General features: G+C 34.7%; 2 protein-coding genes across 4 annotated transcripts in view; one reads left to right on the forward strand and one right to left on the reverse strand.

The window, feature by feature from the left end:
• Positions 1 to 1,440: 1,440 nt before the first annotated feature.
• On the forward strand, positions 1,441 to 3,296 carry LOC126741880 (alanine--glyoxylate aminotransferase). Its single transcript, XM_050448338.1, has 7 exons — positions 1,441 to 1,645; positions 1,954 to 2,146; positions 2,210 to 2,375; positions 2,427 to 2,582; positions 2,632 to 2,733; positions 2,782 to 3,030; positions 3,102 to 3,296. Exons 1-7 carry the CDS (start codon positions 1,487 to 1,489, stop codon positions 3,256 to 3,258), a joined length of 1,182 nt encoding a protein of 393 aa, XP_050304295.1. The 5' UTR covers positions 1,441 to 1,486; the 3' UTR covers positions 3,259 to 3,296.
• Positions 3,297 to 3,772: 476 nt separating this feature from the next.
• The window catches only part of LOC126741879 (dorsal-ventral patterning protein Sog), a 40,900-nt gene continuing 18,344 nt past the window's right edge, over positions 3,773 to 26,328 (reverse strand). For all 3 annotated transcript variants that reach the window (XM_050448336.1, XM_050448337.1, XM_050448335.1), the window contains exons 2-8: positions 23,483 to 23,586; positions 19,402 to 19,531; positions 8,914 to 8,979; positions 6,938 to 8,236; positions 6,650 to 6,879; positions 6,116 to 6,438; positions 3,773 to 6,052 (exon numbers count right to left, since the gene is read on the reverse strand). In XM_050448336.1, the coding sequence (XP_050304293.1) occupies positions 5,497 to 6,052; positions 6,116 to 6,438; positions 6,650 to 6,879; positions 6,938 to 8,236; positions 8,914 to 8,979; positions 19,402 to 19,531; positions 23,483 to 23,586 (2,708 nt within the window). In that variant the 3' untranslated portion in view covers positions 3,773 to 5,496. The remainder of the gene's footprint in view (positions 6,053 to 6,115; positions 6,439 to 6,649; positions 6,880 to 6,937; positions 8,237 to 8,913; positions 8,980 to 19,401; positions 19,532 to 23,482; positions 23,587 to 26,328) is intronic.

Below are 26,328 nucleotides of genomic sequence, written 5' to 3' on the forward strand. Positions count from 1 at the left end.
CATGTCCACTGGTCTGTAGCTGATTGGAAGAAAGTCGTATTTAGTGATGAATCTAAATATAATTTATTCAGGACTGATGGAGTGATGTACGTCAGACGCCCCAGTGAACAAAGTTAAACATGAAGGGGGAAATATTCTTGTATGGGGATGTTTCTCGGCTCGTGGAATGGGACCCATATAGTAAGAATAGTGGGCAAAATTGATCGTTTCATGTACAAACACATTTAGTGCCTTATATGGATGAAGTCATGCCAGTAACAGCCATATTTCAGCATGACAACGATCCAAAACATGCTTCTCATTTTGTTAAGAGGTGGCTATCCGATGAAAAAATAAATGTAATGGTCTGGCCATCTCAATCGCCAGACCTAAACCCTATAGAGAATTTATGGCATACATTGAAGGTTACTAAAAGAAAACTAAAAACATAAGGCTACTAAAAGGAAGTAATTGGTAATTACGTTAGGGCTTATGAACATAGCTTTTCACATGAAATTAAAACTATGTCAAAAACAGTTACATTTAGGTATAGGATATTATACACAAAATATACCTAGAATTTCACGTGGAAGCCAAAAATGTAAAATATACAGGGTGTTCCATTAAAAATAACGAAGTTGACACCTACTTCCGGTATAACCGGAAACGTCACAACTGTCAAAATATTTTAGTTGTGTGACCCCCATCGACTGTGCCATGTTGCCAAATTTTTAACATTTTTGAAAAATTAGTTTCTGAGATATCGATCGCGTCTATTCGTCGTGAGACACCCTGTATATTGTGACATACTGTAGACACTGAGAAACCACTTGATGTCATTCCAGAATGACAAAAGTCACACAACGCACGACATTTCGAAGGTTGGCGTGAATCTTCCGAGACAGCGTTCTGCCGAGTATATAAGAGACCGCATAGTTGTCAGCTCAATAAAGTACGATTAAGAATATTGGCGCGAAATATCAATAGTTGTAAATAAATAAATCTCCCGAGTAGTCGTGAATGATCGTCTTTACGTAGTGAACTGTGTAAATGAATTATTTAACTATTTTTGATTGTTTTAATTAAAACCTAACGAACGGGAAAAAACGTTATATTAATAATAAATTAAATAAACCTTTTGTACTCGCCCATGATAAAATACATTTCTTAAAAAAGCGACTTGTTAGTCAATAAATATTCATAACATTAGGCGATAACCGGTTGAATAAGATAACAGATGTTACATACGAGGGCACTTCAAATTATTCCCACCTTATATTGATGCCTAAAACACCCATAAAACATATACATTATTATTAAATATAATATAAATCCCAAAATACATTCGAAAAACAATAAAAAAACAGGTGTTTTATTTTATTTTAAACTAAATAGAACCCGTTTGAACCCCCTTAGCAAACTCCCTCGTATGTATGTTTTCTTCGTACGCGTATCACGTAACTTTCATTCGGAATCTCATTCAGTGGTAATACTTTAGACTATTAACATGGAAAATCAAACGATTCCTCCACCGGTGGAACTGAAAAACCCATTAGTGGTTTCGCACAAGCTGCTCATGGGCCCTGGACCATCCAACGCTTGCCCCAGGGTGTTACAAGCATTATCGCAACCAGTGTTGGGCCATATGCATACGGAATTATTTCAGGTAAGGTGATTTGTGAGCAAAACACACAGTAAGAATCACTACTTCTTCACTACATATTATAAGTTGAATCTTTAGCTTTAAAGTGTTCTCAAAAAAGCAATAATAATTAATTCTGACTATTCGAGAAATTCTACTTTTTAAAAAATACCTAATTTGAACCAATGTTTCGGTAGTTATATCTGCTACCGTCATCAAGGTAATTAAAGTAAAATTAAATTAAATTAAAAATAAAATATACTTATCTTTTAAATTTTCAGCTAGTAGCATCATCAAAATTTAAAAAAAAAAATACAATTTAATTTGTGCAGATTATGGATGATATCAAAATAGGTATGCGGTACCTTTTTCAAACGAGGAGCAACCTCACTTTGGCCCTCAGTTCCTCTGGACACTCCGGCATGGAGGCCGTTATTTGTAACTTACTAGAACCAGCTGATAAAATGCTCATTTTAATTGGTGGCATTTGGGGGGAGCGTGCAAGCGATATGGCCAAAAGACACGGTAATATCAGTAAAAATCCCTCATATCCTCGAGTGATCTCATCTCTATATTTTTTTCTAATAGGTGTACAGGTGGAAATATTAAAAAAAGAACTTAACCGCCCGGTGAGTTTGATAGAGATAGATTCTGCCGTAAGCCGTTTTAGACCAAAGTTGCTCTTTGTGGTCCAAGGTGAAAGTTCCACTGGGATTTATCAGGACGTTGAGGGCATTGGAGAAATAACGAGAAGGTATGTAGGACTGCTGCTACATCAACAGATGTTAGATCATCTTATTTGCAGATATAATTGCTTATTGGCTGTAGACACAGTAGCGTCACTGGGGTCGGTGCCGCTCTACATGGATCTCTGGAACATAGATGTTGTCTACACTGGTTGCCAGAAAATCATTGGGGTACCACCTGGATTAACCCCCATATCATTTAATGAAAGAGCCCAGTAAGCCCTTTAATAAAATTTTATAGATTTCGCAAAGGTTTAGTTTCAGGAAAGTGATTTTTAATCGAAAAACTCCAATACAGTCTTACTACTTGGATATGACCCTTTTAGGGCAGCAATGGAACTGCTTCAGTAAAGATTTGTCTAGAGTGTAAGTATGGAGGATTGTCATTGGTTTCCCTACAAGTTTTTGTTCCAGGTATCACCATACGACTTGTGCCAACCTCTTATATGGCCTAAGGGAAGGTATCGCCATATTGGTCGAAGAGCAGCTGGAAAATACGATAAAAAGGCATCAAACTTGTGCTCAAAGGTTGTACAGGGGACTAGAGAAATTAGGATTGGAATTCTATGTGGAAGAGGAGCACCATAGATTGCCTTCGGTTACTACTGTGAATGTGCCAAAGGATGTTGACTGGAAAAATGTCCTCGCTTATGCCATGAAAAAGTATATTTGGAGATTGCTTGGTGCATGCACCAAAAAGTCAAAAAAACAAATTCTTTGTGCTCTATTTTTAGTTATCGAATGGAAATTAGTGGCGGATTAGGACCTACCGCAGGAAAAGTGTTTCGAATTGGAATTATGGGGTACAACGCCACCCCTGAGAATATCGATGGTACTTTGCAGGTTCTGAAAGAAGCACTGGAGTATTCGAGAAATCATTCTAAGTTATAATTGAAGGCAAATAAATTACTTTAAATATGAAAAAAAAATTTATTTATTAATTTATGAATTGTTGTTGATGATTAGTGAATTAGAAATTGACTGCTGGAATGATCGCTTTCAGGATGATCAGGGAGTAAAAAATGCATTTTTTATTTATTACGCGAATTTTATTATTTTGACCCATTTTAGAGACCAAAACAACTTTTCTGGTACCGTATCGACGAACCTTTAAAAACACTGTTGAAATAAAAAACTTATAATTTCCATGCCTTTAAGAGAATTTGTATTAACTATTACGATTTCTGAAACAAAATCTATCGGAAATCAGAATCTATTGAGATAAACATGGTAATATATCCATGGTTTATTTCACTGGTAACCACAAAAATCACTGCTATGATAAATTTACGATTGACCCATGAAAATAGCTGCTAAGATAATTATTTTAGTGCTCTTAGAAATGCAACGAAATTTTTCTTATATATTTAGGGGAAGGGAAACCATTAAAAAAAACACAAAAAAGTAGGTACTAATAAAGCATATTATATTTTACGACCTAAAGCAGGTACAAGATTTAAACATAGCTTTACTGTTATACTGCATTTGCTAATAACATGTCGATAAATATTTACAAAATATTACTAACGCCATTATTAAATAAGTTTTTTTTTAATAATTTTTTTTCTTTTAAATCAAATGCAATATTGTGGCCCATATATTAAAAACTAACTAATATATTACAACTTATGTGGAAATTATTTACAATAAACTAATAAATTTTTACACGCAAAAAGATCACATTCACACGTTGTTTGTTTTATTCTTTATGTTTAATTCTATGCTATTAATAATTTAGCAAAATACTGAAATATTGCAATGGAGATTCCGAATTATTTTTAACATGTTAAGTATGTATACAATAAATGCTATATTATCATTTTAAGAAATTTTAATTATATTTATGTTAAATAAGTGAAAATTACAAGCAAATACCGAGGGCCCCTCGGGAAGTGCCGCCAGTAGTGCAAGCAAGTGGTTATGTTTTGATATTTGATTTAATATCGCATCTGGTTCAACTCGAAATGAGTATACAGGCAATTGGATTAAAAGATCCAAGAACAAACATTGTAATTTTTTTGAATATTTCTGCTTTAGGAAACAATTGAAAAACTCAAAAATTAAATTAAAAAGAAAGATTAAAAAAATTAAATAAGACGATATAGAGAGTGCAAATGAATTTAAAATAATTCCAAGTGCCTGAAAGAGATAAAATATGACATTTTGATTCTAAAAAAATGAATTAACTAAACCAGAAAGCAAAAAAAAACCATTTGAAATGTCCTGAGGACACAAAAAAATTACGAAGTTGTTTTAAAATGGTATCAACTGGATATTCCGTTTAAAAACAAAGTGACCATTTGCTTGCAAAATCCGGCATTTTGGAATATTATTCCCAATTTTTATCATATCACTTTTGTGGGGTGAAATTAAGTTCCGATAAACTACAACGAAAAAACGACTAGATTCCGCGCTAAAACTCGCACTTTGGATTCGTAAACCTAAAATAGCCAAAAGCCCGCTTAAGTACCTGTAAAAAAGTCCCTTTTTTCTCTACACTTTACCATGGCACCGAAAAAACTTGATATGTCCTACTTAAAATTAAGTAAACACAACATCGAAAACGACTTAGAGGGAGAGCACCTAAACCGAAACGAATTTCACGGATTTGTCAAGGCAACAAATAAAAATAAATAAAAGTATAAATATTATACAATAATTATGCTTTCTTGGTGCTTTCCCTACGTTTCTATCAGCCTTCTTCTCTAATGAGTATTGGAGAGTTAAAACGTATCAATAAACCCACCTTAACGTCCTCCTTTATACATTTCATATAAATTAGGAGGAGCATTTGCGTGCAACGTTTATTGATAAGCAAGAACTCACAAGTGAGTATCTAGCCAGTAGAAACTCCCTTTTAAAAACTATGGAATAATTTACAAGTGTCAAATAAATTAAATTATCTTGCAGTCGATTAATTGAAAAACGACTCGACAGCCTGATCTTTTAAACAATTAACAATCTGTGCAATAATAATCAATAAAGAAAACTACGTATCATCAAGTCTATGACAGCTCTTTGTCTCACTTGACTACGCAACTGTCTCAGTCTTCTTTGGTAAAAAGGTAACCTGAACCTCAACAAGGTCCGAAGTTCCATTAAACTTCTCTCTGTCCTCTTCCTGTTTATTTAACTTGTGTGTTTCTTTTTATGTCGTAACTTCCTGCAATCCTTCGGGGAACAACAAAAGTCCGACTGATTGAATTTCTCTTTTCGCCTTTTGATGTCCTGGATCTTTTTGCAGGTCTGAGCGTCGCAGTGTTGCCTGCTACAGTTGGGCGTGCCATTCTGACACTTACAAGTGACACACTTATACTCCCCTAAAGAATCGATATAGGGATGATACTCGGTTCCGTTGGCAAATGGTTTCTTTGGGTTACTGGGGTTCTTGCAGCCGCCTTCCTCCAGGATCTTAGCGGCGAAATTCTCCTTTTTCTTCGAGTACTCGCTGCCCTGGTGCTTGACGGAGTAATCCGGAATATCCGGGGAGATAAAGTCATCAGAGAGTGGGTCGTTGATGTTGAATTTATTGTTGCAGTTGTTCTTGTTGCAGCAGAGCTTCTCGTTGTCGTCCAGGCGGCTGCACTTGATCTGCAAATCACTTGGGTCGCAGTAGCATTCGGTGCACAAGTCGAAACCGGTCGGGATAAGGAACGGATGGAACTTTACACTCGGAAGATATGACCTGGAGGCAAAGAGAAAATGTGTTACAAGAATTCTGGATGAAGAGATTTTTGGGGTAACTCACTTTCCATTCCAGGAGCATTTTTGGTCCCTAGGGGGGATGGAATTGTTGACACAGACCGAGCAACACTCGCCTTCGACGGTGATCATTTTACCATCGGTACAGTTGACTTCGGGGCAAGTCATGAAGTCGCATTTGGCAGCTCCGTTTTGGCAAAAGCACATCTGGCAGGCGTTTTTCGAGGACACCCAGATCTCTTCGTTTTTGTAGAATTTCTCCTCGAAGAAGCATTCACCGGTGGAAACCACTTGGGGGTGATCGTAGAGATCCGGGATACTGTTGTCCGGTGATGTGGTGTATGGTCTACATGGCGGAGGAATCGACACCTGAAAGGAAATATTTTATTGAGAATTATTTCCTTGCTTGTTTAGTCAATCGGACAATAGTCTTCATGAAAGTAGTATTTTTTTTTTATTTTTAAACATTTTTGATAAACCCTGACAAAATTTCAGTCATATCTGTTCGGTAATTAAACTGTAGAGCAAGATCATTTATTGAAAACCATTTGACCTAAATCCCGCATCAAACTATGCTTACCTTGGTTACTGTCGCCATTAGAAGTACCACCTTGGTAGACGCATCTTTCACTTTCAAAAAGTTCACACCAGTCTCCAGCTTAATAAGCTCCTCTCTGGACAACACTTCGACCGGAGAGCCCTCGACCGAATTCCCTTGGAACGATTCCAACTCCTTATTGATGAACGGTGCACCTGGAGCAATGAACGGGTACATCTCCATCCACAGTTCCATTTTACGGTCTCCAATGCCTGGAAGCAAAATGTTATTATATTTGTTAAATAACAATAAGAGAGAAATGGGGTTTACCTGTGATGGAAACGTCGTAATGCAGATGACACTCGTTATCAACAGAAATCCAAGCCAATCCAACGGTGGCGGTGGACAAGTTAGAGTACTCCCTCTTTAAAAGTACCGGGGCTGGGGCATCGCGAGCTTCATCCACTGGTTTGGCGGTCAGTTTGCCTTTGATCAAACTGTTGTCGCTCGTGGTGGCCACGTTGATGGCCAAATCGCCTGCATACAAGGGCTCCAGCACTCTGGGAGTCAGTTTGTCTAGAGTTCCGTTGGCCCAACCGTCGCCGTGGAAGTAAGGGATCAAACTCTCCAATTCGGTTTTCTTTTTGCTACCAGTGTCGATCAGGGTGATCATGGGTGGGTTCTCTTTGGGGGGCAGCTTGTCAATCTGGATGTTGTAAATCAACGATCCGGCATTGTTCAGATAGAGCCAGGCCATGCCAGATACGCTGTCTGGATTCGCTCCATTTGACGACGATAAAGTGGACTGGAATATTTCACACGACGCCTTGGTAATAATGTTACCACTTAGCCTGAGTGCTTCTGGTTTCGTGACGGATGACACACTTAACAACACACGCCCTCTAGTTAAATAACGTAAGTGTGCCTGAGTTATTGTCGCACTTACGTTGACGACGTTCACATCGATGGCGGGTTTCGTTACTTTAGCGATTTCTTGCAGCACCACTTGTCTGCGATCGTCCATCGATAGCGTGATGTTTATCGGTACGTTCTCTAGTTCTGATGGCATAAACAGACCGTTGAACATAATGGCTACGTTGATCGAAGGGGTCACTGTTGTGGACAGGGATACTATGGCAGTACCACCTGCACCAGCCATCGAATTGGAGTCGCAACCTGGAGAGGGTTCCAGTAAAGCGCTTAAGAGTTCGGTCTGTAGGGCGGAGTTTTTAGTTATGAGACCGCTTAGGGTGAACTCCGCTGGATCTTTGGTGCCCCACACTAGAACCGCATACATTTTTTCTTGTTTGAGCAGTTTCCGGTAGTCTTTGGCCAGTCGTCTCCATACACCGCAGACTTTTCTCGAGGCGTTTTGGTAGAGGCTGTTCACGTAACCTCCTGCGTGTGACAGAGTGAATTCCTCCAGGATGTTTCCTTGGTTATCGATGAATTGTAGGGATTGAGGCCTGGCGGCATTCTCTGATATATAAAAGGAGTAGTACAAGTTTCTTTTGTGCATGCTAAACCTTCCGGTGGCCACCACGTTATTCTTGTTCAAGTCCCCGATGGGTTTGACGAATTCGTTTTTGAGCACCAAGGAGGATCTTCCAGTAAGTAGAGCGGCGTAATCTGGAATTTTTTTTTCTTTTATTTTTGTGAGAGAAGGAGAAACTTAAAGATAATAAAATAGAAAAAGTAGAGGCCTTTTCTTTATATATTTATTCCTTATTTTCATCGTTTTCCACGTCAGACAGTACTTGGAAAAATACAACATTTTGGAAAGCAACTATGATAAAGTGAAGAATTCTTCCACGTTTCAGGAAAATTAGAGGTTCTTTATAAGTTTATTGAATATTTTTATTCTTTCTCACGCGTGAAAGTACGTGGACAATAAATAAATCTATCCCCGTATTTTTGAGATAAGATTAAACCCCTTCTAGTTTTTCAGATTCCGTATTTTTGAGTATCTAGCTCTAACACAATTCAAACAATTTTTGACTTCCAAAATCCAAATCAGTTCGGTCAATAATTTAAGAAAAAATGTCTAAAAAGCATGTTTGATTGTCAGGGTAAGCGTTCATTTTAGAATCGAATATTTCAAAAGCTAGACGAATCATTTGCATGAAATAAAAAGCATTGAATTGAGCAGAGTATGCACTACAAATGTTGCAAACCAGGCCGACCAAAGATTGGACTTTTTATTTGATAGTGGCCAAGAGGCATGTTTGCACTACATTTCTCTTTACAATTCTTGCTTGTATGATCATAGATAAAACACTTAGTAATTTAAAATATAGTAAACTTACGTTTGCCATTTTTTTCCTCGACTTCCGCGACGTTCTGTGGGACGATGTCTTGTACCGTGTCGGGACCTGAAACGAATCAAAAGAAAAAAAATATTAGTAGGAGTCACTGAAGAATTATTGTGGGCGTCCGATAGTAATTAAACGTTTAATATTGAATCGATAGGACGCGAGGTTTATCTATGCAGACAACCATTTAAAATGCAAATGAACCGTAAAGTGGTCCGGAGGTTTCGGTTTAGATTTTAAGCCAGTGTTGAATTATTGTTAAATTATTCTGATGCCTAATGGTTATGGATGGAATTATTTAGCAGTTGCCGCCTAAATATGACTAAAGTAGATGATGTTTCTTGTTTGGCTAATTTAAATGTGAAAAAGAATATTCGTTTTGCTAGTACCAAACAATGTCGCGGTTAAACGTTAAAATAAAACTGGTGGGTAAGAAAAATATTCAGCCGAAGGATTACGCCTATGCAAAAGTTTGAAAAGCTATTTAGCGGCCTCCGCTAGCAGATAAACTTACATTAAACGCGTATCACAACAAAAAATATAATTAATAAATCGTGACTTGTTGGCGCCCAACCCGTGTATATATATTTGTGTGTGGGGTCATCATCAATACAAAATCGAGAATATTTAATGGTCCGCCCGTTTTCGCCTAATTCGGTCAAACGATTCACATCGCGGGTGCCACATTTAACCTTTCGACTCGAAAACTACACGAACGTAAACAAACTGTATGGGAACCAAATGGTTTTTCGTTTGTTTACAGTGCAAACTAATCAGATTTGCAGGTAATACGTGCATACATTAATCGGTTTTGGCATAGTCGATGAGTTTGCCGACAGGTTGGTTGCCTGATAAATGTGTTTGAGGACGGCTCACTGGCGCCCGCAAGGTGAGACTGTCGACGACGGTGCGTTCAATCGTCTTCGGTTTACACGAGTTTTATATACATTTTACCTTTTATATGTGCAGCGCCTGAAATTTGGTATTGTATTTTTTGCAACTGCTTTCTGAGCATTTTTTATTCAATTCTACGCCGAGAATATTTTCGGATTCTCCAAGGCTTTTGATTGCCTCAGCGATTCATCATTGTAATCCAACTTATTTTTTCGACCAAGCAGTTGAAAAATTGTTATTTTTCCAGGTAATAAATATCCTGGATTGTCCAGGCAATCTTTTAACCAAAATTGTCTGGCAAATCGCTATTCCGTGCAGTTGAAGGCCAGAAATGTCCCGGGAATATGACAAGAATTTTTTTTTTAATTTATACTGATTATTCCAAAACCTTTAACTGACTTAATCATTTATCAATATTACTTAAACCTAAACAGTAGGACTTTTTTCGTCAGGCAGTTGGAAAATTTTTAGTATTTCAGGCAACTGAAACTCTTTATATTGGGTATTCCAAAACCGTTGACTATATTGATCATTTAACGATATTAATTAAACTAAAGGATTTAGAGTTTCCATACTGACTTTGTTAAACTCTTATTACAAAAGTTAATTATTTTTTCGTCCAGGCAGTTAAAAAAGTTTCATTATTTCAGGCAGTTGAAAACCTGGATCCATTAATCAAAAAAATTTTTTTTTCAATTTATACTAATTATTACTTCAAGGTCTTTGTCTAACCCAGTCATTGTTATCAAAAGTTAAGCTATAGAAGTTTCCTCTCTTTGAACTTTTTTCGTGCAGGCAGTTTGAAAATGTTCACTATTCCAGACAACTACAACCTCGGATTCTTCCAATTTTTTTTGCAAATTATACTAATTACTCTAAGGCTGTATCATTAGTATTCGAACTAAACAATTTGGAGAGTCCAGACTGGGTTACTTAAACTTACTCTCCAGAAAACTGATTATTTGTGAAATTCCCAGTATTAACCTATAAAATAGCAAACCGTGAGAGATGGCAAACGTGCTATTAAGAAGGATTTTATTTCCAAGTCAAAGTCTGCACTCGATAATCAATGCAGCATTCCAACGAAGATGAAAAAAAAACTTTCAGACGTGGGGTGCAAAGCCAATGACATCTTACAGTGGAGTACAAGAATTAAAACGTCATTGCGCTCCAATATTGTATTGTAACGAATGGTGACAAAAAAAAAACTCAACAGACGTAAGGTTTGTTGTTGGCGCGGGCCACCCATTTCCCAATACATCACTCCAGACTGTCGTAAGTGGCACAATAGCTATAAGAAAATACGCCTAGCGCATTCCGTGATGATGTATAATAATAATAATAATATTGCGTACGTTGTGTTCCACTAAGACGTTAGCAGACGGGCGTGTCTGTCTCTCGCAAAAAGACAACGCCTCTGCAACATTTTTCGTCTATAAATACCGGCGCTAGGCCAGACCACACAAGATTTACCTTTAGTGAAGAGAAATGACCTTTCCCAAGTCTGGAATACGGAGGGCACGGTTTTTTTCTGGATAATTTAGAGATTTCGTGAGTAACCGATTCTCTGGAAGTCTCGTGAGCGTAAGTGTTTTTATTTTTCAGAAATTCATTTGGATAGTGCCTTTGCCTAGTCTGGAATAGATATATATCTATTTTGGAGTTGCTTTAGGATTTTGAGGTTTCAAGGATTTTTTTTTAAAACATAGATTTTTTTTATTGAGTTGTATTGGTAATAAGAGAGAAATTAGTTGTACTGTCTTGAAAATAAAAATAATTAACTTTTTTTTTCAATAGAAACAAAAAGTCTCAAAAGCCTGAAAGAATTTATTTATTTTTATTGAATTATCTTGTTGGATAAAATCTTGTGTTTGCACATCAGTACCTATATATTCTGAAAAACTAGACACTTAAGGGAATCATCAAGGGATACCGAAAGAAAGATTTAAAAGACTTGGATTTTACTGGATCCCACATCCAACGTAATCCTTAAAACTCAAAACAACTAAACTAGGTTTCTAAAATAACGTATAAAAAAATTATTAATTTATTCAAGGCAGTTTATCGGAGAAATTTTTATCTTTTTAATGGTACAAAAATTAACTCAATTGCCTGGACTAAACCAACACAGGACATTTAAAGCAAATGCCAATTTTTATTTGGAATTAATTGAACTGTCTGGAAAAGAAAGTTATTTATTTATGCCAGACAATCAAGGTAAGAAAACTAACAAACAAACGCTTACAATAATCTCATTCAAAAATTTCCATAATCCCTAAAACCCACACAGGATTAAGAGAAAAATTCAACTTAATTACACCTGAAAATGATCCCGATATGATGACCGATAAGGTGTAATTCTATTTCTAAATAAGATGGTGCCAGGGAGCCGCGATGAGGAGAGCACGATCCCGATATATTATGTAGATAAGACGAGCATTTGTTTACATTTTATGCCGTTACATGTTTGCCCAATATTGTAAGAACATTACGAACATATTAATTCCATTTATATGTCAAGTGTTTGCCGTGTAGTTTTTGAAAAATAAAACTTAGGTGCTTAATACGTAGTTTTAAAATTACATTAATTAGATCAATTTAGGAGGATTCTTTAATTTGTCAGTGAATCTTCAATAAGGACAAAAATTGGAGTAAATACGTGACAATTCACATATTTTCGCACAACACCCGCGGTTTTCGTGAATTTTTAAAATCAACATGCGATTCAATTCAGACGTCTCCCTCTCTCACTGAATTCGCGATATTAAAATTTTTCATAGTTGTATGAGCCAAATACGTATATTTATAGGTTTGTTTTGAATTACATCGGGCGCCAGTTTGTTCTATTTTTAATATTGGGCATTGTTGTTAATACTGTTTTATTTTGAAATGTTTACTATAAATAGAGATCGTTTTCAGTAGTAGTAGTAGTATTGGGGAACTATTTGCGTCAAAAAAAATTTACTGGAATTCTTCAGACGTTTTCATCATCGCGTCTAGACGACGAATTATTCGTTCGAAAAATGCTTATGTAACGGCGCCGGTGATATTAAATTAACTTGGATTATATAAATGCTTAATAATGGGATCTTTGTTTGTTTATTTCCTTGTTATTCCTTTGGGTTGCTTACATGCTAGGTGTTGTCTAAATAAATAGTGGGAGGGTCAAATGTTTTTGGGGGAAAAACTTAATATATCAGCACCCTGTATATTTTTCAAAAAAAGCTGAAACAGGTGGGCAATATAAAAGGATCTGTATTGAAAATTCCAGGGTAACCACTCACCCAAATTTAACTATCTGAAGAAAAAGCAAAATTCATAAATTCCTTCCAATCGGTTCAGGTATAAGTGTAATGTGTAATTTTTTTAGGCAATAGGAATCAATAAAGAGTTTAAAATCCTGAAAAGATTTAATTTTTATACTGGGTTTCTAATAATGAATTTAAAAAAAATTAAAAAAAGCATACAGTTACGGTCTCACAACATATAATAAATACGTGTTTCGCTCTGACTGGACCATCATCAGGTCTAAAATCAAAAATCGAACCCCATAACCACTCTGGTGGTTATGGGGTTCGATGGTGATGTTGTTGAGTTCTACTTTTTCATTTTTATAATTATGACGTAGAATTTGTTTTAATTTGCGTAGTGTGAAATTGCTTTTGAAGATTTTTAGTGTTTCTTATTTAAATATAATCATGTTTAGACTGATATATTGGATCTTAGGCTTGAAGATGTTCTAGCTAGAGCTGTAGCCATTTATTATGGCCGTGACTGTGCGCAGTTTTGTCTATTGGTCTATTTGCACAGAATGGATGAGAGTTTTATATTTAATAATTAATTAGTTAATTTTCCAAGGACAGCGCGCAGCCTCTCTTTAGTTTTGTTAAACTCCATGAACGTTCTACACATATTCAGGCTAATTTTCTGCTTATAAATATAAGCAGAAAATTAATATGACTTCCCTATATTGTGTAATTTTACATAATAATCAAGTTGCCTCTTGGCGCCTAAAAATAATAGACGAGTATCATGTGGTGGCGCCTAAAATTGCAAAATAAGCGGAACAATAACAACACACAGAAAAAAATTAAGCCGTCAACAAAATTAACGATCCAATTATTAATTAATAAACGTTGATTTTTGTTTGCGTGTTGTGATTTTCATCCCTAGAAATGTTAATTTGACTCGAATGTTTAATTCGAGATAAAGAGCGTCACATCTAATCCCTGTTAATTCTCTTAAGGTTATTAAATTCAATCCTGTAGGCGCCAATTTGCAATTTTTTAACATCACAATTTTTTCAGGCAGTTGAGGTAAATGTGAATATATTCCAAGCATTATGAAGCAAATACGATGACGGTTCTATACATATAGGAATTATAAGTTACGTGGTCACTGGCGCCGCCATAACGATTTCCATTTGCAATTTTGTAACATCGCAATAAAATTGTTCTTAAAATAATCGGCAATAATGCCAAACGCCTCATAAACCAGAAACTATTTATTGCTAAGAAATATAAATTATTGCATTCTCGTATTGTATATAATGTTTTAATTTAGCGCAACGCATTCCTTCGTGGTCTATATACAGTGTGGTGACTTTAACTGGAATAAATTCAGTTAAAACTAATCAACATTTATCTCGCAAAATTCCTGAGACCCGTAGATTTTTGTTTATTTCTTTTCACATTTCAAGATAGTTTTTGTTTTGTATTTTTTCACCTACAGGGGGAGTCCAAATTAACCCCAACCTTTTTTTTTCAAATGGAAAGCCACTTTTTTTAAACTCTCATTGAAAAGAGCCCTTTTCTTGATTAAATTGCCCTAATTACTTTTGTGATTATCTAAAGGTCTATTAGAGTATCTAAACGAAAAAAAAAACATTAAATTATTAAAAGTTGCGTTCAATGTATAGGATGCTCAAAATGAGCACCATTTATTTGTTGGCAAAGCCCAAGAAGATAATAAAATTCGTTTCTGACATTTCCTAACCCCTCTGGAGATATTTGTCGGATTTCTTGCCTAATACGTTCTTTGAGTTCGTCCTGGTTTGTTCATATAAATTTGACTTTTCAAATGTCCCCACAGAAAAAAATCAAGTGGGGTGAGATCGGGAGAACGTGCCGGCCACTCGATTGCACCCCTTCTACCAATCTATCTGTTTGAAAAATTGTCATCTAAATACTGGCGTACATTACGGGCATAATGTGGGGGAGCACCATCTTGTTACATCCAGATTCTTTTATCATACAAATCTGGATCGAACTGACTCGGATATAAGGCACATAAGACTGGAACTAGTTCATGTTCAAGAAATTCTAGATATCTTTCCCCAGTTAAAGTATCATTGAAGAATATGGGCCCTATAACTTGCCTGCCGATTATGCCAGCCCAAACATTAGTTTTCTGGGGATATTTTGTATTAGTTTCCCTTACCCAGTGTGGATTCTCGTCAGACCAGTAGCGACAGTTCTGCTTATTAACATGGCCATTTAGGGTGAATGTGGCCTCATCAGAAAAAAGTATCCACTCCGAAGATATGCGATTTTCGTCAATGGCGTTCATCATTAATTCACAGAACTGAACTCTGCGATCTGGATCGTCTTCCAATAACTCTTGAACGGGTTGTATTTTATAAGGTCGTTTGTTTGCATTTTTTAAAATTTTTAACACAAATTTATGATGAATAGAGTTTTCGCGAGATACTCTTTTGACTGCAGTTACCGGATTTTCTTCCATCGCTAACAATACATTTAATTTTCATCGATTTTAGAAGACCTTTGTCTTGAAACATCCCTCACGTGCTCAACTTCTCGAAATCTGCTTTCGATTTTACTAACCGTACCTTGGTTAATAGGTGGCAAATCTGGATATTTCTGCCTGAATAAGTGGACAACCTCTAGCTGAGTACGACTTCTGTCCCCATAATCAATCATCATTAAGATTTCAATCTTGTGGGATTCGGATAAATAAGGCATTTTTTCAATATAAGTTAACTTATTTAGCAACTGTTTGAAATTCACTTTAACAGTGACACTACAACAATCTCAGGAAATGTCTCGATACCAATAAAATAAACAAACACGCCAATAATTACAAAAGTAAATAGAGCAATTTAATCAGGAAAAAGGGCTCTTTTCAATAAGAGTTTAAAAAAAGTGTCTTTCCATTTGAAAAAAAAAAGTTTGGGTTAATTTGGACCCCCCCTGTAGGTGAAAAAATACAAAAACTATCTAGAAATGTGAAAAAAAAATAAACAAAAATCTACGGGTCTCAGGAATTTTGCGAGATCAATTTTGATTAGTTTTAACTGAATTTATTCCAATTAAAGTCACCACACTGTATATATAATGCAACGATTCGGTAGGGAAGGAGAGGGATTAAGGCATTGCTTAATTAACTTATGCCCGTACAAGTAAAAGTAAGTTTTTTCTTTTTCTTCGTACGCCCATGCTCGCCCGAAGAAATCTTCATCTGGCACATCAGACAATAATAATATTATAGTTGCGTGCAGCGGAGGTATAACGTTTCGTAGGTGGATTGTTACGGAAGATTTTTTATAGACAAAGAGAACAACAACAAGTGGCGCCATCTGTTTTGTGGGTGGCGATCATTTTCTTTTTTCGCCCACCTCCTTCGGGCATATGCCGCACTATCGTTATTCAATAACTTACATTCGACTGGATGTTAATTAGTTAAGGAAAATTCTTTTTGGATCAGGTTAAATAGTTAATAGCGTTGTTAATTAGAGTTAAAGTAAGTTTCAATGATTTTCAGGCAGCAGGAATTAAAAATAGACGTAAGATTCAATATTAGATCTAACATCGAAAATAAAATTAATTAGATTGTTCCAGGCAGTTTTAAAAAAAACAAAATTAATTAATTTCACGGCCTATTTATTGTTGAGGTAACTTTCAATTTTTCCATGTGGCAAAAATCAAAAATAGATGCTTGGAAAAGATTAATATTTTCTTTCATGGGTTTTTTGCAGTGATTTATAGGAATTGGCTCAAATATCTGGGCAAAAATCAAAACTTGAATTTTGAGAAAAATTAGTTAAAAAAACCAAAATTAATTAATTTTCGCCGAAAACCTTGTGGTTAATTTGTTAGCGGCAGGAATCAAAAACTGCGTGGAGAAACTAAATTAATTACTTTTTTCCAGGCAGTTGTAGTTCTACGTTTTAATTTTACCTGATGATAGCAAGAACCACAAAGTGGAATTAATTGCCTAGAAGTCCTGACCTAGATCCAATGGATTTTTAAGTCTAAAATTTGAGCTTTGCTTCAAGCGCCTGAGAAAAATTTTTAAAATGCTTAAAATAATATTGAAAATGGCTTTAAATTCCTGAAAAAATCCTAAAATTCTTAGAAAATTGAATATTGCCTGGAATATATTGAAAATTTACTTTGAACGCCTGGAATAAAAATGAAAAACGGTATAAAATTTTCAAATGCTTGGAATAAAACATTTGAAATCTTAGAATAATTCCTCTAGAAAGTATTTAAAAGTTGAAGGGCACTAGTTCTTTGAGAATTAAAAAACCTGAATAATATTTCTTTAGTGCTGGAAATCCGAAAATTCCTGATATAAAATCCTCGAAAATGACTGCGAACGTCTAACAGCATTTCATCAGTTAATAATATTTTAATTATACACCCTTCTATACCTAAACACAACCACAGATATATCTGTAATTTACCAAGCAGTTATATACCTCTTGCCTTTTGCATATGTAACGATTTTTCCTAATGTTATGTATGTGGGATCACGTAAAAGTCAGTTTGACGCTCATCAAAAAAAAAATGCAAAACTTACGTAAGCAATATTGAAACACGACTTACGCGTAAAACCGCAATTATAAAATTACTTGTCCTTTATAATATTTATTTCTTGACCTAATGGGGGACACCATGCCAATAGGGAGTTATAAAACGAATTAAACTCATTAAGGCCTGATAAATGATGAGTATTTCTGCATTAATAATAATTAAGGTAGTTTAGTGATTATAAATAACGTCATTTGTTTACAGAGAAACCAATGATCTGTTCTTCCACCTAACCATTAAAAACGTATTTAACGTTAACGTTAAACGCACTTAAGGAGCACTCTATATAAGTTATGGCAAATAAAATAAGAATTTCTAATTTAATCGACCATAAGAATGACATGTTAGAAATAGTTCGCGAATTTTTCTCGGTAATAAATCAACTGCGTTTTTTTTTTGAACAATTATTGTCTGTGAAAGGAATTCTTTGGGTAAAAGTTAATAATATTTGCGCTTTCAATGGTGTACAACTTTATGCAATTTAATTCACTAATGATTTAAATAGTCCTGTGCAATGATAAAGACATCAATTTAAATAATAAATTTTACGTTGAAAAAATATCTTAGTGCGACCCTGTCTACAAATGCTACATGCGCCATAGAACATTGACAAGTGACAGTTAAAGCGTTGTTTATCTGTTAGTTGTCAAGGAAGGAATTTTTGATACGCTACAGGGTCGGACTAAGGATTTTGAAATATTTTTAAGTTTTTTAGGAGTTATGAAAAAATAAAGCTTTTTGTCTGGACAGTGAAAAGCGGATTTGTTGACAATCTGAGGTTCAACTACCTGGAAGAAGAGAATGTTTTTTTCATTGATTGAATTGCAATAGGATCATATGAAAAAGATTTTCTTGGAGGTTTTTGGAAACAAGTTTGTTAAACAATTTATAATTCAAGGAGTTCAACTCCCTGGAAGAACGAAATAGTTTTTTGCTTTCTTTATCATTGATTGCATTAGTTTGTTTATCTCTCAAAAACTAGCGGAATTGCCTTGAAGAAACCCTACTTACATCTGAATGGAAAAAGGGGCGACACCAGTAAATAATAAAAAAATATAACAATTTTATGGTCGATACTTGACCCGATAAAAACGCGATCGAACCCGATAAAACCACGCTCCGGTGCCCGGGGATGGATTTATCTTCAATCGGTAGACGTGTAGAATTCCGAAGCCGTCGGTGAAATTAGTTACTTTTTGTTTCCGAGAAAGCGGGGTTTTGAGAGACATTTTGAACGAATTCCGATCTTACCCGATATCACTTTACGGCTCATATATTTCTACTTCGTGTCAACGGTTTGTCGTTTTTTTTTGCCCGATTTTTTTTGTTACTTCGGACCACTGCCGTCAGGTTTCTGATTCGGTGCGATACGATCTTAATTTTTTCTTTTTTGTTTAAGAAAATGTAACTGCTTATGTCGGATATAAATGGATATTTGCATATAAAATCGTTTGAAAACTTTTTTTTTAATTAAGATGGCGCCCAACGTGGGTGAGTCGTGAAATAGGTGAATGAATGATCTCAGTTTTTGATTATTTTAAATTGGTTTATATAATTAATATATACTTAATGTGCAAATATGAAATCTCCAATAAAAATGATGATGAAAAATTATTTTTAAAATTTTTTTTGTAAGGAGTATCCTCAGGTGCCTGCCATTAAACAATAAATTTAATTTCTTTGTCAAAAAATTAAACCATGGGCTTAAATCTTTCATAAACGTCGATAAAAAACTAATATCATTAACGGTACTTACTTATATCTCCCGGACAAGTCTTACAGCATCTTCCTGGAAGTACTACTGGATCGTCACACGTGGGAACAGGACATTGATTCTTGATGCTGTGGCACTGCACCCTGGCCACGATCCTCTTTTTCTTATGGTACTGAAAATTTAAAATGTTACACCATCAAAAGCGCCAACTAAGTAAATATATATTTAAAAGAGCCTTCGGCCCCCTAACTTTAACCATTAATAATTCAAATCTAATCAGGGTTTTGAGTGGATTCTCTTTTGGAGTAGTGGTTTCCCGGTTTGAAATGGAATATTTGATGTACATACAGGAAAAAGCCCTCTACACAAGAAGAGGGGGAGAGGACAAATTATTGTTCTTTATCCACCCACAAGCTAAGAAGATTTGCTCCACTTTCGTCTTAACCAAAACGACAGATGTTTTAGCGTGGGCGTAAAAGGTTAAATCGCGAATACATTTGGAGGTCAATAATGTCATTGACCGACAACCATTTCGCGATTTAATTTTTAAATCGTCGTTATGATATACCGACAACTGACCCATTTTATGCAATTTTTCAGTCGTTCATTAACCGAACCGAATTGTTTGTATGAGGGCCATATAATTCGCGCGGTAAAAATAATCGATTTCCTCACCTGATGAACGTTTTGTGAAATTGCCCGTGGGACGTCTCTTTTTAAATCCACCGACGAGAATTATTATTATTATTAATTTATAAATAATTTTTCGTAAGTTAACGGTCGAGATCAGACGCCTCCGTTCTACTCCCACTGTTTTAGAAACGTTTCTTCCTTAGGTTGGGCTGTATTTATTGCTAAGAGACTTATTTAATCGATTCTTATACATTCAATTAATTATTTTAGGTCATACCCACCCTACAATGATTTCGGAAAATTCACCTTTTTGGCGCCCAACACGCTTTTCGTTATAAATAACGAGTCGTTCAGTATACGCTGGACGTTCGCTAATTTGTTCTTCTACGCGAAAATGTCGATTTGAATTATTCATTAATCGATTTTAAAATTCTGATCCGCACTCGCAGAAAGATCGGAATGCATCTTTTATAGTATTACTGTGACGAGTTTAGTTTTTTTTTTGCAACGTTTATCTCTTGTACGGAGCGTTAAGTGTTAACTATTTAGCTGAATAAAAGGCCATTTATTTATAAATAACACGAGGGGGCATATCTCGATTCGCGTATAATACCTTTCATTTGCCTTTTACCAACAGAAATTTTAATTTTATGTGCAGGTTGACCTTAGCGAGTCACAAAAATTGTAAATGCGTAATAATAGATTTGCCGTTTGTGGGAACGAAAAATTTGCTTTTTTTTAAGGATTTAGTTGGAAATTTCAGTGCATTGTGAGCCTGAGTGGCAACTGGTGTAAAGTAATTTTGCACGCATGTATAGGAATTTGCAATTAATTGATAACGTCTTGCTATATGTTGGGCGCCAAAGTACTACTTCATTGTGTTTCAAAGTAAATTGTTTGGTGGAGATCAGCGGGTATTTTTCGACGTACAAAGAGAAAAATTAATTTTTACCAATGGCGTCTATAAGGAATCTATCCTAAATTTTATTTATTAAAAAAAAATACACTACTGCATTTTTTAAAAATAAATTGTAAATTTTTATTTTTGAGTTTTTTTATTTGTATATCTTATTTGTTGATGAAAATGAAAATTAACAGGGGGGGGGGGGGGGCTAAAAGTGTACAAAAATCACTTTATTTTTTTATAAAAAAAAATATGTTCTTCTTCGAAAAATAAAATAAAAATATTATGGATGGTTCACTTTTACACATTAATAGAAAAAATTTAGATCCACGTTGGACGCCAACAAATCTCCCAATTTTCATATTTGTTTAACATTTTGTCATATTTAATACATATAAGTTCACTTCTGACTCAACATTTTCAATGAGAACATGTTCATAAGTCGCCACGACTGGACTCTTTTAATCGAATAACGAGAATTATGAAGAAAAAAAAATCGTGCCGTAATTGTTTTTCAATTGTGCTCAAAACGTGATCTAAATAAAATTGACTTTGATTGACTTAAAGGCAGGACCCCGCGAGTTATAATTTAAGAACAATGATATCATTGACTTAAATAGAAAAGTATGGGTTTTGACATGGAAAAGAATTGGGAAACTCCCGATGGGTTTCTCACGATTTCGTGCAACGATAACTGGAAGAGAAAAATTATTCGTACGGTTTATTTATATCGGATTAATTTATTGCCTACACGCGTATCCGTACCTTGAAATTGCAAAATCGTTTTGGCAAGTACCCCTTCTTAAATAATTTTCCGGTAAAGTTAGCCGAGTCAATTTGTTATAATTGCTTAATAGCTGCGTTTATACCTACAGATGTCCTAATTGAATTTTTATATGGATGCAGCATTTTCTTTTTATCAAAAATGTTGATAAGCATGAGTGAAAAAGTGCAAAATTAACAAATTCTTTAAAGGCAAAAAAATAAAATGCATATATACACACATCAAAATGGTCTAGGGAACACATACAAATATGTTAATATTTTTAACAAGATTGGAAAAAAGTTAATTATTGTAATTTGTTTACATTATTCGAATAAAATAATAATATAATTATTAACTTTTTTTTGGAGATTATAATTTACTCATAATTTAGGGCCCAATTAAAAATAAAGAACAAAATCCCATTTATTACCGTTTATTAAAAAAAATTATAAAAATAGTAGCCAGATGGTCCACCTCTATTATTAATAACATTTTGGCATCGCCTAGGCATATTTAAAATTAAATTATTAATTAATTCTTGGAGCATCTCCTCCCAAACATGTGTCACAGCAAGACGAATCTCCAGAGCGCTTTGAAAAAAGTCAAATCGTTGAAGAAGTTGCCTTTTTAACCAATCCCAAACATGCTCAATTTGATTAAGGTCCGGTGAGGTAGAGCGCCAGCGTAGAAGATGTGTAGAAGAAGGGTAGAAGTGCTCGATGTGGTGGGGCATTATCTTGTTGCAACAACGAATTTCGGCCCATTTCGCGTAAATATGGAACAATTACAGGCAGTAGTATATTATCCCTATAACTTATTCCAGTCATTGTATTTTCCACAAAAATGAGGTTCGTTTTTCCGTTAAGTCTAATGCCACCCCAAAATATTAGTGATCCACCACGTTGTCTCACTACTTCCCGGGCATGACGCGAACGACTTTCATTTCCTTCCTCTCTCCAGACACGAATTCTACCAGAATCAGGATAAAATGAAAATCGAGACTCATCCGTAAAAAGAACTGTGGCCCATTTTGCTTGCTTCCAATTAACATGTTTTTGGCACCACGTTAATCTTGCACCTCGATTTCCTAAAGTTAACCGAGGAATCCTTAGGGGTTTTCTGGCATGAAGTCCTCTCTTTCAGTTTGACCTGAAACCTCAACGTTATGCACTCGTAAGAGCTACTGAACCAAAACAGAGGCTGTTACCGTGGGATTTCTTTGAGCTCGCAAAGTTATAAAACGGTCTTGGGCAGGACGGTGTGGTAACTCGCGACGGGCCTTGATGCCGTTCTCTAACATCATCATTTGTCTCTCTATATCTTGTCCACAAACGGTTAATTACACTGGGAGATGTATCCAAAGCTCTTGCAACGTCTCTTTTACTTGTTCCTGCCTCAAGCATTTCCTCTCGAGTTAAATGTCGTCTTTCCATTTTTATTGAATAAAAACTAAATCACAATTGTTCAGTTGGAACAACAGAAAATGCGATATTGCGTTAGAATTTAAAAATTATAATCTGTGTTATTTCTGCAAAATGTGCAAGAAGAAAAAAAACGCTGTTCTGTCTGGCATGATTTTTGGTACCCAAATATTCATTTTACTTCATTGTCATCTTAATATTAAAGGTAGTATCTATTCCGTATGAAAATATAAATAAATAAAAATTTATAAGGCGAAAAAAACTATTTTTCCAAGTGTTCTTTAGACCATAATGATGTGTATATTACACATTTTTACTATAAAAAAATTGGAATTTAAGATCACAAAATTGAGTAAAAATTCCCGATTAAAAAATCGAAAAAAATGATAAATTTCTTACCGGTACACAGGTACATCTCATACAATAGAGCACTCCAATTGGTGGTCCTAGATCGGGCGTCCAGACCGCACCCAACTCCCTTATCTGCTTATCAAACACGCATTCTGCAACAACAACAAGAAAAAAACAATTAATAGAAAATTCCGCACATCTTATTACAACTTGGCAAAACGCTATAAGATGCACTAGTTTAATTCAGTATTCCCAAGAAAAAAAAAATAAAAACCAGTTTATATATACGCCACAAAAGAGAATTGTGTGTGTGTATGTGTGTGTGTGTGTTTCTTTGGCCACCGTGAAGTTGAAAATTCAAGGATGCATGATGGTGAGAGAGACAAGAAAATTATTATTTTGCCTAACATGGCGATATATTTTAAGAACAACTTTACTTATGTGCGCGCACGATACCGTGAAAAAGAGAAACTAAGTATTAACTAAAGCGGTGCATTCATTATATTCTGAACTAAGAGAGTGACAAAAAAATTTAAAAAAAAAAAAATTACGGCATGGCGACAACGTGTCTAGATGGAACGTTAGGTAAGGTCAAACTGAAATTAACATCTAAAAGGCGGCTTTATAATCGTAGTACAATAATATACGCACACACATGCCAATTAAAAAATGTGCAATTATGAGTCGGTTTATAATTATTAGTCTTAACCAGTATTTATTGCTTTGGTTAATGTGAACATATAAAAGTTCGATTTTTCAATAAAAAAGTCACAAGAATATGGTTTATATTCCTGAAATGTTTGCTTGTTCTGGTTTAAGTTACACACAAATTATAAAATATATTCTTCTGGATATGATGCTTTTTGTTTCATGAGAAATACCCAAGTAGTCTTTGAGATATTGGATTTTAAAATGAAGGATCACCTTGATGATCAAACATTCCCAATTCCTGCAATATATAGAAAATTGAGGAAATGTTCTTAAAATGGCTTTAAATGACTCCAAAAGCTTGATCGAGAAATTTTATGTTATTTCAAATGCCTGGGATAAATTTGAAATTGTGTTTTATTCCAAGCAAAAATTTAATGAAAAACGAGTCCAAATTCTTGGAATATATAAAAATTGAAGGCGAAATTCTGAATTTATTTATAAATGTTACCTACAGTGAAAATCCATCTGGTTTTCCAAACAAAAAAAAATAAAAATTGCAATAATTCTAGAACAACATATTATAGTTGTTAGGGCTCGTAATTGAAAAACCTTGAAAAAACATGTTTGAATTTATAAAGTTGACACTTTTATCTTAAAATTTATTTATTATATTCAATTTATATACAAAAACCCCTGATTAAAATATAAATCCGTTGCCCCACACTTTAGGCGCGAATATTATCAGATAAAAGAATAATATTTTTAACTAAATGTGACTTTTTGTGATTCGAAGTCTTATTAATATTAAGAGAAAATCTGCGGAGGTATAGCTGTCTAATTTATGTGTTGTCTGTTGGACCAATTAACCGACTGTAAAAAATCCGTAATAAATTCAGATAAATGACGAGTTGGTGTGTTGTTTGCCATTTTATACGTTTTTTATTGACACTTGTAAAGCTCGCAGCGCCGACCATAAAATTAGGAACCGGCTCAATTTTCTTAATTAGTCCGTTTACGCTTTCGTATAAATTTCATTAATTAATAACCCATTGTTAATTGGTCGACTAATAAATTATTAATTAAGTATTAAAAAAAATCTACTTCTGGTGTTTTAATATATAAAATAACTTTTCATAAATATTAATGGAGTTTTCAAGGTAACCCTCTAGTTTTACTCACTAAACCAAAAAAAAAAAATAAAATAACAGGAAACCGAAAATAACGCGATCTATTTAAAATAAAAAATCCAAGGTTAAGTGCTCCCGTCTGGCCCGTTCCGTGGAAATTAATCAAATTTGGCAAATTGTCACCGATTTCTCTTTTGATCTTTTGACGGGTTTTATTCTGGATAAGAGTCGACGCTTGTATATTGGATATCGCCGTCGCGGAATCCAGATGATCCGGGGCCATTAAGTTTTAGTTACGTCAAGTTTGGCCGCGGTTCAATGTCGAACATTGGCCAGTTTTAACTCACTGGCCCATCAACTATTTTGTAAAGTTACGTGCGTGGTGAACAATGGTCCGATTTTAGGAAATAAAAAAAAACCAACTTCCTTCTCCGGTTTTATCATAAATATCAAAGACGAGATCGTGATGAAATGTGCGATTCAAAATGCGTAAGAAAAATGTCAACAAGACAACTCAACCCTAATTTACTTCTACCAATCAATGCTTTATTGTCAAGAAATTGTTACAATTTGTAGACAAAGCTGTAGTACTAATAGAATATCTACAATATATACAGATTAATACAATTTAAAAATTGTAAGTAGTCAAAAATATTATTATAAAATATACAATTTAATGTATACAGTGTCAAAAAAAAATCATTAAAAAATTCTGTATGTTAAAAAAAAATGTAAAATTTTTTTAAAAAAGTAAAAAATTATAAAAAATCCTAAAATAGCTACAAAAAGCAGTATACCTAAACATGTACAGATAGTAAAAATACATAATCAGCTAGTGCGAAATTTCAAATCAATGATTACAAAAAAAAATCGTTAACTGTGTAAAAAGCTCTCTCCAGTAAGAATGCTTTTAATGCTTTACGAAATGCGAAAAAAGATATGATGGATTTAATTTCCAATGGCAGATAATTTTTTGCATTATATAATATGGAAATTTTGACCAACTCTGAATGTGGGGTAGGCAGGTATAGATCATGTTCCGTGTCCTATCAGATGCTGAACCGTGTTTACGTATTAGACAAACGGACTCAAATATAAATAAAGATAGAAGAGTTA

The sequence above is a fragment of the Anthonomus grandis genome, chromosome 11 (genome assembly GCF_022605725.1).
Source record: "Anthonomus grandis grandis chromosome 11, icAntGran1.3, whole genome shotgun sequence".
Taxonomy (NCBI): domain Eukaryota; kingdom Metazoa; phylum Arthropoda; class Insecta; order Coleoptera; family Curculionidae; genus Anthonomus; species Anthonomus grandis.

What these genes read in the sequence shown, in the direction of transcription:
- LOC126741880 (XM_050448338.1), top strand. Translation starts at nt 1,487, where the DNA reads ATGGAAAATCAAACGATTCCTCCACCGGTGGAACTGAAAAACCCATTA. An exon ending in CGATATGGCCAAAAGACACG is followed by an intron (nt 2,147 to 2,209) that starts GTAATATCAGTA and finishes TTTTTCTAATAG; the next exon opens with GTGTACAGGTGGAAATATTA. An exon ending in AGTAAAGATTTGTCTAGAGT is followed by an intron (nt 2,734 to 2,781) that starts GTAAGTATGGAG and finishes TTTTTGTTCCAG; the next exon opens with GTATCACCATACGACTTGTG.